The 13,976-nt window shown below is 35.8% G+C and overlaps 1 protein-coding gene and 1 long non-coding RNA gene across 2 annotated transcripts; one reads left to right on the top strand and one right to left on the bottom strand.

Annotated features, from left to right (window-relative positions):
* Window positions 1–359: 359 nt before the first annotated feature.
* On the bottom strand, window positions 360–2,787 carry LOC145215308 (uncharacterized). Its single transcript, XR_013857257.1, has 3 exons — window positions 2,722–2,787; window positions 2,395–2,482; window positions 360–1,614 (listed from the first exon to the last, which is right to left on the bottom strand). It is a non-coding gene; the product is annotated as an uncharacterized LOC145215308 (long non-coding RNA).
* Window positions 2,788–9,158: 6,371 nt separating this feature from the next.
* LOC145215263 (coagulation factor XIII B chain-like) lies at window positions 9,159–13,510 on the top strand. The gene is made up of 12 exons (XM_080083949.1): window positions 9,159–9,299; window positions 9,531–9,656; window positions 9,928–10,116; window positions 10,279–10,464; window positions 10,610–10,789; window positions 10,976–11,089; window positions 11,256–11,423; window positions 11,543–11,692; window positions 11,965–12,051; window positions 12,407–12,438; window positions 12,691–12,775; window positions 13,205–13,510. Exons 1-12 carry the CDS (start codon window positions 9,245–9,247, stop codon window positions 13,354–13,356), a joined length of 1,524 nt encoding a protein of 507 aa, XP_079940075.1. The 5' UTR covers window positions 9,159–9,244; the 3' UTR covers window positions 13,357–13,510.
* Window positions 13,511–13,976: the final 466 nt, after the last annotated feature.

The following is a 13,976-nucleotide window of genomic DNA, read 5'->3' as shown; positions in this document are numbered from 1 at the left end:
ACTTTGGCCCGCACACCTTATAAACAACTAAAATCCATTTCATCTGTTTCTATCCTACTTTAATCTTTTTGTGCTGTACTGAAATCCTGTATTGCACTTACTTTCTCAAACGTATTATATAAACTTAAGCTCGAACTCATTTAATGCCACTATGAATGTACTTTTTTATTCTTTTGTTGACATATCAATTAACTTAATACCACCATTTAACTCCACGCCCTTTCATCTATATATGTCCTTAATTTAATGGCCGTTTGCTGTATTGAAAACCTGTTTTGATGTTACCTTTCCTAAACGTATGATGCTGCACAATTATGAGGCAATCTTTTCTTGAAAAAACGAAATATACTCTAGCTGAATATGTAACAGAAACATACAAAAACTTTAACTGTACTTAATTATAACTAATAGCAAATCAACTAATTATACAGAAGGCTGAATATATATGTTCCAAGGAAACAGGTTTGAGTTTCAGAAGTTTCTGATTTTCTTTGTTTCAAAAAGACCAACAGTATCAGATGCAAACTTGTCAATCTTTAATCAGTTTTCAAGCAGTAATTTCAAAATACGGTGATCCCGCACTTGCACAGAAATCAGAAACAAACTGCTAGTGTTTCCATCAACGCAAACTGTTTCTGTTTTTTGAAGCACAACAAATTTCAGATCACTGAGTTTTGAAACGAGTCACTGACGTAATAACAGTTACAAATAACAGTATCTGTTCCGGCAACAAATCAACAAATCTGTATGCAAAATAATAATACAGTTCATCTTTAACTGATTTTAAACCAACCAGATTTTGACAAAATTGTTTGAAAATGCTGTTTGTTTATCACAAGCGTCAGAGGACTTTTCCAGCATATGTCTAAAAAAACAAGCTACTGCGGCGGTTTTTGAATCCAAATCCTATGATTTCCATAGGTCTCACAAACAGTTACTGGTAGTTACAGTTTTGTCCTTTATTCTGATATACACAAAAAACAAAAAAGCAAACATCCAACAACGTAATTGCAAACCAGATTCAAACTGTCGGTTTCATAGCAGAAAAATATATTAAACTAATAAAACTCTGTTTTTTGCGCTATTTTTCTGTTTATTTTTCTGGCCTGCGTCAAAACATGCATAAACACAGGGCTGGAGGTTTTAGGTCAATTCTGCTCATTTGTTGTGCCCTATAGTTTCTACCACTAACCACTTCTAGGTACCTTGGATCTTTAGCTGTAACACCTAATTGACTGTTCAACTAATGCTGTTGATTTACTATACTGTTTTATTGCCCACACATTTTTTATAATTACTGGTAGAGAATATGAAATCTGTTTCCTACCTTCTTACTCTTGATTTTAATAAATAGTCTCGACATACTGGTCTTTTAAAATATAATCTTTTAAAAGAGCTACGTCGGGCCAAAGTTTGTTATAAAAGACACATGATGGTAAATTTGGTAGTACCATAAACTTAAGTTATGTCATAAAATAACATAATGAACACCAAAACATACGCTTCAACGATGTGTGAATGTTACTAGTCACTTCGTCCACTGAAAATTCTTGCGTTGGTGTCGCTGATTTCCAGAAAGCTTGTAACGACTTCGATGCTTCTCCAAGAAAATTTCTAGCAAACAAAGATAACATCAAGTATAGACAAATTTCAAAAAAACACCAACTGTGTTAAAGCTACCTTTATCATACCTTTATCACACCTTATGTTTTCACCTACGCTATTTTATACTTTCGCAAAGCGCTGACAAGGTATTCAGAAATTGTTGATGTCTAATCTAGCTAACGCTTTGCAAGGTGGAGCAGAAATGCAACGACGGCTTTTCTAATTTTGGTATTATAATTTCTTAAAGCGTCAAAAACATAAACTAAAGACACAGTTTCATTTTGTTAGGAACACCTAATAAAAGCGCAGGTTTATTCACAACACGTAAATCAGACAAGCAACGCTGAAAAAACTGCTTGTGGCAAAACACGCAAACGTCTTATGCGTTGTATGTGTTTGGGCAATCAGCAAAAAGTGCCGTTCGAGCAAAGTGCTTTTGGTCAAAACTGCAGTGGCAACAGCTACAAGGTGCGTGTTGACTTAAAGATCTTAATGCTAAGGCGTACAGTTCATTCATGACACAGAACTACTTTTTACAGTGTAAATGTTATGTATGGGTTATTATTGTTCAATGTTGGTAACATCAAAACAAAGACTAACTTTGGCACACTTTAGAAAACATGTGTAAAATTTTTTTACAGCGCTGTTTTACAATGCTTAAAAACACCTATAAAGCAGTACGTACAACATTCAATGGGATATAAAAACAAGCTTATTAAAGTATTTATGACGAGCTATAACTGTGACCAAAATGCTTTCACAATATCAAACATCTTATTAACTATGTACCTTGTTTATGGTTTGTGCTGCATCCTCCACCACTTGTATGTCATGACTTGCATGGAATCTTTGGCAGTAACAATCTTTTGTAGTATGTCTAAAAACAAGGTTGTTTATAATCATAACATAACTTCCGTTCAGGCAAATATGACAAACACATGAAAAGTAAACACGTCATTACCCAAAACACAATTTACTATCTTTTGTAAACACTTTAGATAAAACGCTATTATTATATACACACATGTTTCTTATGTCAAAATCAAAAACAACTAAACATTTTATAATAGTTATGATGAAGAACAGATTTGAAATATTAACCGAATGTAAACATACTTGTCTTGTGCAAGTTGTCGAACACCTCATCGTTCTCCGACCTCTCCGCCATTGTTTAAATGAACTGCTTCTTTGCCAAGATGAAACCAAATCACGTGATCAGTAAAACGCGGGCGTGCTTATAGAAATCTACGGATTTATTTGTTTTTTTGTTGCTTTGTTTTACATCCTGTTCTATATCATGTGTCTGAAGATGCATGTACACACATTAAACTATGTGCCAAACTTATTGCAGTGGTATATTACAGTAAAAAAGAATTGATGTCAGACATTGCAATGGACGAAAGGGAAAAATGTTTTTTTAGAGAAGGTTTGGAACTAATGGACCAATTTGATTAGTTTCGATCAAAAAAAGAGCTTAGTGTTTTTTGCAGGTTTTGATTACTTCCAGTACGTTTTAGTGACGTTCCGATTTTTAAAAATATTCTGTTGACCTATTTACCTTGCCAGTTTCGTTTGCAAGAAATATAAGCTAATAATACAAACTATTAAACTCATATCGAGATTTATACTTTAACTGTATTTGATTAGAACACTATATACGGATCTGTTCATAAGTTTAATGGTGAAAATAACGGCCCAAATAGACGTTAAATTTGATTGTATTTGATTAGTTTTAAAATGATAAGTACGAATCATTTGCAAGTTAACAATGCTTATTTTCACATCTCCTGGTTGGATTTGTTGTTTCAGTGGAAATATATGTAAGATTTATGCTATAAACTCTAATAAACTTTCATCATTTAAATCTTCTTTGAAACGGACATGTTTGGCGAGAAACACGCGTATGCACCGCATTTCAGCAGGCTTCGGCGTCACAACCCGAAACGTCAATCAAACTTGTGTTACGTAGTGTTGGGCATCGAACTTTGAATAAGGCAAGTGGATTACGGCACGCTGGCGTTAAAGGTCTACCAAGTCAACCATACAAACAAAAGGGAAAAAGATAGGTTAAATACATTAAATGAATGTGTTTAGTGCAATGTATGTTCTATTTACAACTTTCAAATATATGAACAGTGTGGTTTTAATCCTTTTCTGAGCCAAAATATAAATACGGCAGGTCCCATAGTACTGTTGATACAATTTATGCGTTAGATACACCTGATCCATTTAAGGATTGATATAGACCACCTTGCTTTATGAAGCGTGTATCACAAATTATTTAGATATGGCGAAACCAAGAATACCAGTTTACTTTTTACGTTTGAATGTTTGACCGAATGTGTTGTTTAACATAAATCTAATAAGAAAGGCTGTATAAATTTAAGTTTGCAACAAGGTTAGTAGGTTTGTATCGGTTGCGACATAATTTATGCAAATTTCGAAATAGTAGCTACGTAATTGGTTTGTAATAGTTACGATAAAATTTGTGCAAATTTCGAAATAGTGGCTCCGTAACAGGCTTGCTTTTTAACTTGCTAGCTCAAAGCTCGTAAGGAAGTCAAATGGTGTAATAATGCTATTCAACTGAGTTGTAAAATTGTGTTGGAACTTTGAAATATTTCCTGTTTCAGTTGATTAGGATGTAGATGCGACTTTGTGGCCTGGTGGTTGCGAAATTTAACTTTGTGCTTTGTGCTGTGTTCTGATTGGATATCGTTTTTGATAGATTTTTGTGCAAGAGCCAATCACAAAGAGCCAATCACAAGAGTTTGTAAAGTGCACCGTTGACGTAATTGATTAGTAATTGTATAACCCGACAATGGTTAACTGCTAATGGCTTACTAGTTTGCCAGGAGATTTTTGAATTTATAAGCAACCGCTATTATACTTTCTAACAAGTTGTTTTCTTTCTCAAACACGCCATTTGAGTAAGCATACTGATTAAGATAATAAACAAGCTGATCAGGAAGAGTTTGACAGTGATGAAGAAAGTACAGGGAGTCTTTATATACCGCGCATAATACCACTTGACGTACCATCCCGTCGTCCGCTGGTTTTCTACAGAAACGTGTACAGAGACTGGTGCGCTAGATTCTTTGGCCTTGTAGACTATTTTAAACTCCCGCCAAGAGAAGAATTTGTTGAAGGTGTTTTGACGAGAGACATTGCCGTGCAATTAAGTTCATTCAGCAGACACCGAAGCTACATTACCACAACGTATAGCTTTAATCAACTTATCATACGGGATCCAGACGAAGCTGATCGTTACCACGACCTATACGCTATACGCAAGTTTACCAACATAAACACAGTGTCGCTAAGCAGACTACGAAGGCCATTCACTACACCTTTGTCCCCACAGGTTTGTGTCCGAAAAATAAAAAACATTGACTTCAATCTAAAATTTTATTTTGCTTCAGTCTTTACTGTTAGTACATAGAGCAAAGTATACCTCTAAACGGCTTTTTTCCCTGAGACAGTTTTTCAGAAGTTCTGAAATTTAGTAGAAGAATTTGATTTTCGTGCTCTTCGAATGCTTCAGCGTCGGTCTAGGCCAAGGTAAATATATTTATCTTATCTCATATAGTATAAATATGATACATGACTTCTATACTATAAAACTATTCCAAAAATATTACTAGGTATTCTTACTGATTTTTCCCCAAACGCTGGAAAGCAAGAGCGATTTTGTCCTCTAATTGAAAGCTGATTACAGTATCAAAAAAATAGCGATTACCGTTTCGTGGATGCTGTCCTGAGAAAGATTTGATAACGTGTTAGGAGCCTTGAATTCAATTAAGATTGTAATCTATTAAATGTATAGAGCTAACAAAATTATGGAGCTAAATTCTGGTAAATTTTTTTTTATATCGATGTTTCGATCTTTATCGCAGTAAATAACACTGAGTGAGTTTGTTAACTAACTTCAGGTCTTATTTGACTCACAATAGTAAGCTTAAGGGTTGTTTATGCTTTCACAGCTTGCAGTGAAGCCTCTGCAAATCAAAACGTCACCGCTACTTCTACTGGTCCATACGTACAAGGCCAACGTGTAAATTACACCTGCGAATACGGATGCATTTTCGGTGAAAGCTCAAATATTTGTCTGGGTGAAGACCAGTGGTTAAACATAAGTTCCCATTGTTCAAGTTTGGTTTTGTATGATCAAAAAGTCAAATAAAAGTTGTCAAATATCTTCAAATTGGGTGATTTGTAATGTTTTCCAGACGGGAAACCTTTAAGCTGTGACTTTGAAAGTGATTTTTGCAACTTCACTCATGATTTGAGTGCTGAGTTTACTTGGACCAGAAACAGAGGGTCCACAGCGTCCCCTCAGACAAGTCCAAGTGTTGATCACAAACTGGGGAATTTCGAAGGTTAGTACTTTGGTATTGCAAAAATAGATATTTGAACAACGGTTCCAATTAAAATGACGTCATAAACTTTACATTCATTGGGACCTAGCGGAATAAAACATACGATCATGTAAATTGTAAACAAACAGTAGGAATAAAAACAGGTAGAAACTCTAAACAAGAAAATTGAAACGGGCAATAGAGATCTATTCATATTTTTTTATAGATGCCCACATCTATATTGAAACCAGCAGTCCTCGCCGTAATTCTGATCCATCAAGACTTGTTTCACCAACGTTGACACCAACCAAACGTAAAAAAAGTATATAATTTTGCATCTGAACATTCAAATTGTTTTGGTATTAACTATTACATTTTTTGCACTTTTTTTCCAAAACGAACATGTGTACACAGACTGTAGACTATAGTTAGTCTTTAATTTTTCATCAATATTTGGAAATTGCATTTTTTACATTTTTAGATTTTTTGTCTAACTAAGGTCTCCATGCCCACTGCATCAGCTTAGCACTCGTAATTCTGTGCTTTCTTCATGCGTCAAGTTGCTAGAAATGTTTCCTCCCCAGGTTTTCTGATGCTTTGCCCAAACACGGTGTGCAACATTACGTTGTGACCACTACGCAACCTGTGCATTGCCGCGTAAGGCCTAAGAGGTTGTTGTTAGCAAAGGAAGAATTTCAGAAGATGCTCGATTCAGGTATAGATCATTGGTCATCAAGCCCATGGTCTTTCCCTTTTTACATGGTAGAAAAATCTGCCGGTGGTTAGCGCCCTTGTGGCGACTACCGTCGTCTCAATGAGGCCACCTTCTATACCACATATCCACGACTTTACCGCCCACCTTGCCGGTTGTACTGTGTTTTCCAAAATAGACCTAATACGCGGCTATCACCAGATTCCGGTAGCTGAGGCAGACATCGCAATAACTGCTGTGATCTCACCGGTTGGTCTCTTCGAATTTCTTTTCGAACAATCAAAGTAGAGCGCCTTTGATCGCAAACTTTTAGCACTTCACCTGGCCATTAGGTACTTCCGTTATTTTCTTGAAGTTTATGGCATTCACCGATCATAAACCGCTCATTTTTGCTTTCAAAAAGGTTACAGAGCCATGGTCTTCTCGACAACAACGTCACCTCCAGTGTATTTCTGAGTATACAGCAGATGTCAGACACATTAGCGGCAAGTCAAACACTGTCGCCGATGCACTCTCCAGGTCATTCATAAATTCTCTACAAAGTACCTTGACTGATTTTGATCACAAGACTCTTGCTGACGCACAACCGACAGATGAAGTTCAGTCGATGACTACTATTCTGTGTGATAGAACATACTGAACAAGCGTTTCGTCCACCAAGTTGCATCATTAACAAATTTGTCGTTCAACTGGTGTAATGCTAAACAAAACACTAGTTGTAGTTTCAAGAACTTGTATTTTTGCTGACGTTTCGCCCACCAGTACAGTAGGGCTTCTTCAGAGCAATCAATGATATAGCGAGCACACAAGCCAAAATGTACAAGGGCAGTGGGATACCACAAAAAATAACTACACAAGAACAAAAGCTTTCCATGAGAAATTGCGTGTGCAACATTGTGACAGTGCGTAACTAATGTCCGATATTTGGAGGGAAGTCTAAGTAAAAAAAATCTTTTTGGTATTGTTTGATAATTTCCAATTTCTTTTCTATTTCGACTGTTTAAAATGTTAATAGCTGTGAATATAGTTTGGTGACAATTTTAAATGTGCATATTTTTTGATTTGTGAAATATTTAGCAATCAAAGTACAGCGACAGGTTTTAGTGTCTTCAAATTTCCTGCAGTCATGAATTAATGACTCTGAATCGGCGCAGTGCTTTGCTTTACTTGCAAATAGGTTACATTAATAAGGAATGAATTACTATGCAAGATTTTAGTTGTGATGAATTAAAATCATTACAATACTGTTGAACAAACGGTAAAACAACCTAAAAATGTGAAGAACATGTAATTTGTTTCCTATGTCGTTCCTTTTTCGGATTTAAAGGGTGAACAAAACGGAATTGAACATGCAATTTTAAAAAATGACCTGATTTTAAACAAGTTAAGATGAACATCATTTTATAACTGTAAATACACACTTACATATAAATTACATAGCCAGGACAGGACCATTGAAGGCGCCATACCGAATCAGCCGGTCAGCAAGCATTCAGCATGTGGCAAGGCGTCTTGCCTGCGTTGAGATTCGAACTCTCGACAGGAGTCTTTCCGGGACTTGAGTTCAACCAACTGAGCTACAGAAGTAAATCGAATTGCAGTTATTGGAATAAAATTTTGTAAATTTAAACTGACAGTTTTTATGTATTTCAGCTGATGTATGTTATTCGATAATCATTATAAATTATACCAAAGCATATAACTTTCATAAATTAATAAATAAGCCACACAGAACTCTACGTGCTATCTTTTACAAAATAAAGACACAACGACACTAGTGGCGCCGAAGGGTAGGTTATGCAACGTGTATTTAACATACAATACCAACAATATATCTTTGTTGTCAGGACCAGTGAAAATTTCAGGTTAACATGACCCTGTAACACACAGACGGTTCAACAAAGCCTTAATAAATAAATTTTTAGGTACTATGAGACATCAAGTGGAAAGCAACGAAAAAATTTAGGACTGCAATTTTTGCTGACAAAACTCAAGCTTCAATTTCGCTTTACTGTAATAAACAAGGCAAAACAGAAAAGTATTTCAAACGGGGGTAAGCCTTTTACCGAGTTGTTAGTAAAACCAAAACGTACGTTAATGTGTCCTTTCAGTTTGCGGCTCGCATTTTTTTCTTAACACACCTTAATCACGCCCCCTCTCCCGCTGTCTTTTAACGGTAAATGAATAATCATACCTGGAAACACGATTGCAGAACAATTGTAGTCGGTTACAGGAAGACGCACGGCATCGGGCGATTGTCCCGATAAAACAATGTTCCGCAATGCGTAGGATTTTAACCAATCAGAAACCGACGCTGCAAACTGCTATTGTCGCGTTGGCATTTCGAGAAGGATCGTTAAGTTATATGCATCGGTGTGTTACGCGAGTTGCATGGATTGTTGAGTTGTAAAAAACGGAATATTAATCAAGGCCATAGTTTAATACGTTTGAAATTATAATCACCAATACATAGAAAGAAGTTTCTTTGAAACATCATTTTAATTTCTTCCGAATTTATAGCGATAAAAATAAGTAAGCACAGTAGTTCCGGAGTAAGTTCCACTTTGCAATGAAGATCTCTCATATCCTGCTCTTGCTCTCTTTCTGCTTCGGTCTATGCCAAGGTATGTAACTCAAACAGCGATGAAGACAGGGTAAACAAAATCAAATTGTTTCCATAAGGTCGAAGTAGATCTTATTTTTAAAATCGATAAAAGTACTGTGACGGAATGTTCTACCAAAGTGGAAATGAAATGTTTCAAAATAAGGTTGAAATCGCAATCAAACTCGTTTTAGTACCTTTGAACTCTTAACACCTGTGGTCAAGTAATATCAATGAAGACTTTTCCTTTCAGGCACTTCAGAATGTGTAGATGTATTGCCACAGAGCGCTTGTTCGAATTACTTAGCCAAAGGATATTGCATCCAAGCTAACATCATGAGTGTTTGCTACAAAACTTGTAACCCAGTGATTTGCGATGGTAAGTAAAATTTCACACAGTTTTATCGCTCCTCGAAGAGAATGCAAAATACTACACGGTGTATTTAATATATGTTTATATTTGTGCAACCAGAACAGACTTTGTACGAACTACAGCAATACGATTCGCATAAATGCGGAATTTACTTCCAAACGGCATTTGATTGCATTCAGATGTACCTCTAGTTTTGTGCACAAACTTAAGAAATCAATGCCATCTTGCTTGTGTTTAAATACAACAACGAAAATAACCAGGTCAAATCTTTGTCCAGACACTCCATGTACTGGAATGCCTACGATCGCCTCTAACGGTGGAAACGACCCAAGCGGAACGACCCACCAAGCAGGCGTCACTGTGACGTATACGTGTGACACTGATTATATCCTGGTTGGTGCCGATTCCAATACTTGCCAGGTGGACGGCTCCTGGACTGTAGATACTGCACCGAACTGCACACAAAGTATTTAAAATGAACAGAGGAGTAATAATATTTTCAAATGTGGTATTCATAGCTATGATTGAAGCATAGTTCTTGGGTATTATATTCACATAAAGAACAAATTTTAAACAGCTAGCATCAAGGTTGGTTGTGGATTGACAGCAATTTGATTTATTTCGACAGAATGTCCTGCTCCACTTAATTTTCCTGAAATTTGGTCCATCAGCCCAGATGGGCCTTACAAGGTGGGTGACAAGGTCACATACGAATGTGTCGACCAATCTGCTGAGGAGATAGGCGATAAAGTGAGCACTTGCGTGGGAAATGGAAGCCCTGACTGGGATTATCATGTTCCTCAATGCGAAACATGTGAGTGAATTTGTAATCTTTTCGTGAGTTATAACTTTAAGTCAAAAGGTTTTGTACTATGTAGTTCAAAACGGTTGTTTTGCACCAATCAATCAGTTTATTTTTCGCTTGTGGTAAAACGCCACTACTTATAGTTTGTTTGCAGCAAACGCATGCGGCCCACCTCCCATGATTGCAAACGACGGCATCAACCCCGAAAACAGAGACTACGCCACAGGAAGCACTGTGACATATCAATGCAACCCGCGCCGCGTTCTCGGTGGATCAATGACTAACCTGTGTACTAATGGCTGCTGGTCGGACCCGGCTCCTATTTGTTACCAAGGTATTGGTTTAATAAGGACGAATCAGCTATTAATTCAACAAACCGCCAAATTTAAAAGTGACAGTTTGCAACAGTCTTGATTTGCTTAGCGTCACTTAAAATCAATCCAATCGCCAAAATCATGGTCAAAAATTTTAGAGCATTAATAGAAAATCTTACGGTAATCGTAATCCCTCCGTTTTTCAGAATGCGTTGATCACCAAAACTGCGCAGATAATGTAAAGTTTGGTTACTGCAACCTCCCAGAATACATGGAAGATAATCTGGAATATTGCCGAATGTCTTGCGGATTCTGCACCAGTAAGTCAAATTCCAATCTTTTGCTCACAGTCACAAGCAAAAATTACAATGCAGTTCTAAATTGTTTGCCTTACACCTAATGCACGTCTTCTTTGTTAGTTAACACTACAAATGTGGTTCACATTAATGTACTGATTCTTGAAAAAAGATTTTTTTGTTCTTACAGCTTGCACTGAAGCCCCTGCAGGTCAAAACGTCACCTCCACTCCTACTGATCCATACGTGCAAGGCCAACGTGTGAATTACACATGCGAATATGGGTCCATTGTTGGCGAAAGCTCAAATATTTGTCTCGGTGAAGACCAGTGGTCGAATGAAGGTCCAAACTGTTCAGGTGCAGTCCTGCTTTTTTCAAAGTAAAAACTTATTGAAGGTTACCCATATGGCCAACACTTCAAAAAAAAATTTAATGTTTTTTTTCAAAAAAACACGTGTTTTGTACTTGTTTTTCAGTACCGGCAACTTTGAGTTGTGACTTCGACTGTAGTATATGTGACTTTACCCATGATGTGAGCGCTGACTTTAATTGGACAAGACATTCCGGGGAAACCCCATCCGACTTTACAGGTCCAAGTGCAGATCATACACTGGGAACTCTTATAGGTTAGTACGCAAGTATCCATGCAAGGGAAAGTAAAACAATATATCAAATCAATGATTCCCACAAAAAAATCATAATTTGGTATTTATTCTGATGCATACAAAGTGTCGTATTACATTTTACACGTGGCGGGATAAAATGAAGAGTGAAATGTCAAACTTTTCAAATTAGCTAGATGCGACACAAACAAAAGGAACAGTTTTGAAAATTAACTAACAAGGTTTCCATAAAACGTAAAGAACTGTTAATTCAATCAATTTATATCATTTTATAGGTCACTACATGTACATAGAAACCACCTCTCCTCAGATTCCAAATGACAAAGCAAGACTTGTTTCTCCAACATTGCCACCAACCGTTGGTAAAAAAACTGACATAATTTTATATCGTAACAATATAGAAAAATGTTTTGCAGAGTTAATGCACAAATGCACAAAAAAATCTAACATAACATAATTGGACAAATGAAGTTTTTAAGCAAGTAACAAAAATATGATTGGATATTTAAGTTTTAACAATATTTGTGTAAGCTACAAATAAACCACCTATAAGTTTTACTTTTACTTTATAACTATTAGTCAATATATTCAAATAGCGCTGCTTTCAACTTAAGACAAAAATGGATTTTACTTATGTTGTATCTACTGCACCATCTCAGTTTGTCCAAATGCATCAATAGGAATGATTGTATGGTTTTCAAATTAAATTTTTTTTAGGTGAATGCCTTCAGTTTTACTACCATATGAATGTAAGTATTTCAGGGGTGACGAACAAAACTTTTGGTTATTAAAAGATAGATTTGGGGCTGTTTAAAGACCGGCAACTCTACGAGTTTGTTTGAAAATTAAATCGTGTTTTTTGTTTTGTAATTACAATAAAATAGGAAATTGTCAGCTTTTTGAAAATGTAGACTTCAAAATAAGTCAAAAAATTAAAAATAATGACATTAGACTTTCATGCACAAAACTCTGAACAAAAGCGACGCATGTTATTTTCATAGGGCAGCACTATTGGGACTCTGGAAATTTATTTAAAGAAAACAACTCTTCCAAACGAAGTAGTATGGAGCCTGAGCGGCAGTCAAGGTAAGGAAAGAGACCAAAGTGTTAAATAAAAAAACAAATAATGCTACAAAAACATCTCTATTTTTGTACACCTAACAATAGTGGCACGCTTGGCACAAAACATTTTTACAATGGTAACCAAATGCTCTTATTTGACATATTTTTTTTTCTTGGTTTATTAAAATCGAATTTATCTGATGGTGGTTGTGGTGTCAAGCAGTTTTGCATCTCAACAATATTTACTCACCCCCCCGGAAAAACCTACAATATTAAATTGGATTTGTTCAACTCCCCAGTTGTAACTATTTGCCACAGAAGGTTTGTCAAGTTATAGTTAATTACACCACACTCAGCAATGTCTCATGACAGTTGCTCACTAGTGAATGACATAGGATTAAGTCATGTTGATTTTATATGTGCTGTTACATATTTCACTAACCGTATTTTCAGGTGACGTTTGGTTCTTTGGAAATGCAACCATAGCTTCGACAGAACAATTCCAGGTTGTGTTCGAGGGAACAGTGGGACCGGGAAGATTCTCTTTCAGGGGTGACATAGCGATTGATGACGTAATAATCGAACGTGGTTCCTGTACAACATGATTGTTTTATGACTACATGCACTAAAGTATTAGATTTCAAATATAATAATTTTAATTTCCTCTTACATAAATAGTTATAGAAACAAGCAATGTATTTCTAAAATTGAATACTACAATATAATTGTTTAGAAAGCAGCACGAAAATTTAAAATTCAAAAAAAGAATGTAAGTTACAAATAAACCAAAGATGTTTTAGGTATTTTTGGCATTTTTCGTATTGTTACTTTTCTTTTTTGAATGTTTAAATCTAATTTAATGATAATATATTTTGTGCATGACGTTTGTGGTGGTACTCAGAATGAAAATAAACTATTTGTGAAACGCAAGATTTAATTTATGATTTTACATGCATTTTATAGTACTGTTGAGCAAAACTAAAATTACCAGAAAAGAAGCAAAAAAAGAATGATTTTTCCCACTTGCTGTGCAGTCTTTTTACTTTAATTCAGAGTCGAATAAAACGGAATTTAAAATTAATAATTAAAATCCAATTGATGGCGCAAAAATCACATTTGGAATCGGTTAAATCGAATTTTAAATAAACCCGTTGTTCACTAACATTGTGACCATACCCAAATGTGCAATATTAAAACATATCTTGCGGGGGCCGCATAGTTTACA

Source organism: Phallusia mammillata, chromosome 2 (assembly GCF_965637545.1).
Source record: "Phallusia mammillata chromosome 2, kaPhaMamm4.hap1.1, whole genome shotgun sequence".
Taxonomy (NCBI): Eukaryota; Metazoa; Chordata; class Ascidiacea; order Phlebobranchia; family Ascidiidae; genus Phallusia; species Phallusia mammillata.
This window is presented reverse-complemented; position numbering and strand designations above follow the sequence as displayed.

Excerpts from the sequence above, each read along its gene's own strand:
- LOC145215263 (XM_080083949.1), top strand. The coding sequence starts at position 9,245 with ATGAAGATCTCTCATATCCTGCTCTTGCTCTCTTTCTGCTTCGGTCTA. Across the intron at positions 10,465-10,609 it reads TGTTCCTCAATGCGAAACAT|CAAACGCATGCGGCCCACCT; the intron begins GTGAGTGAATTT and ends GTTTGTTTGCAG. Across the intron at positions 10,790-10,975 it reads GGCTCCTATTTGTTACCAAG|AATGCGTTGATCACCAAAAC; the intron begins GTATTGGTTTAA and ends TCCGTTTTTCAG.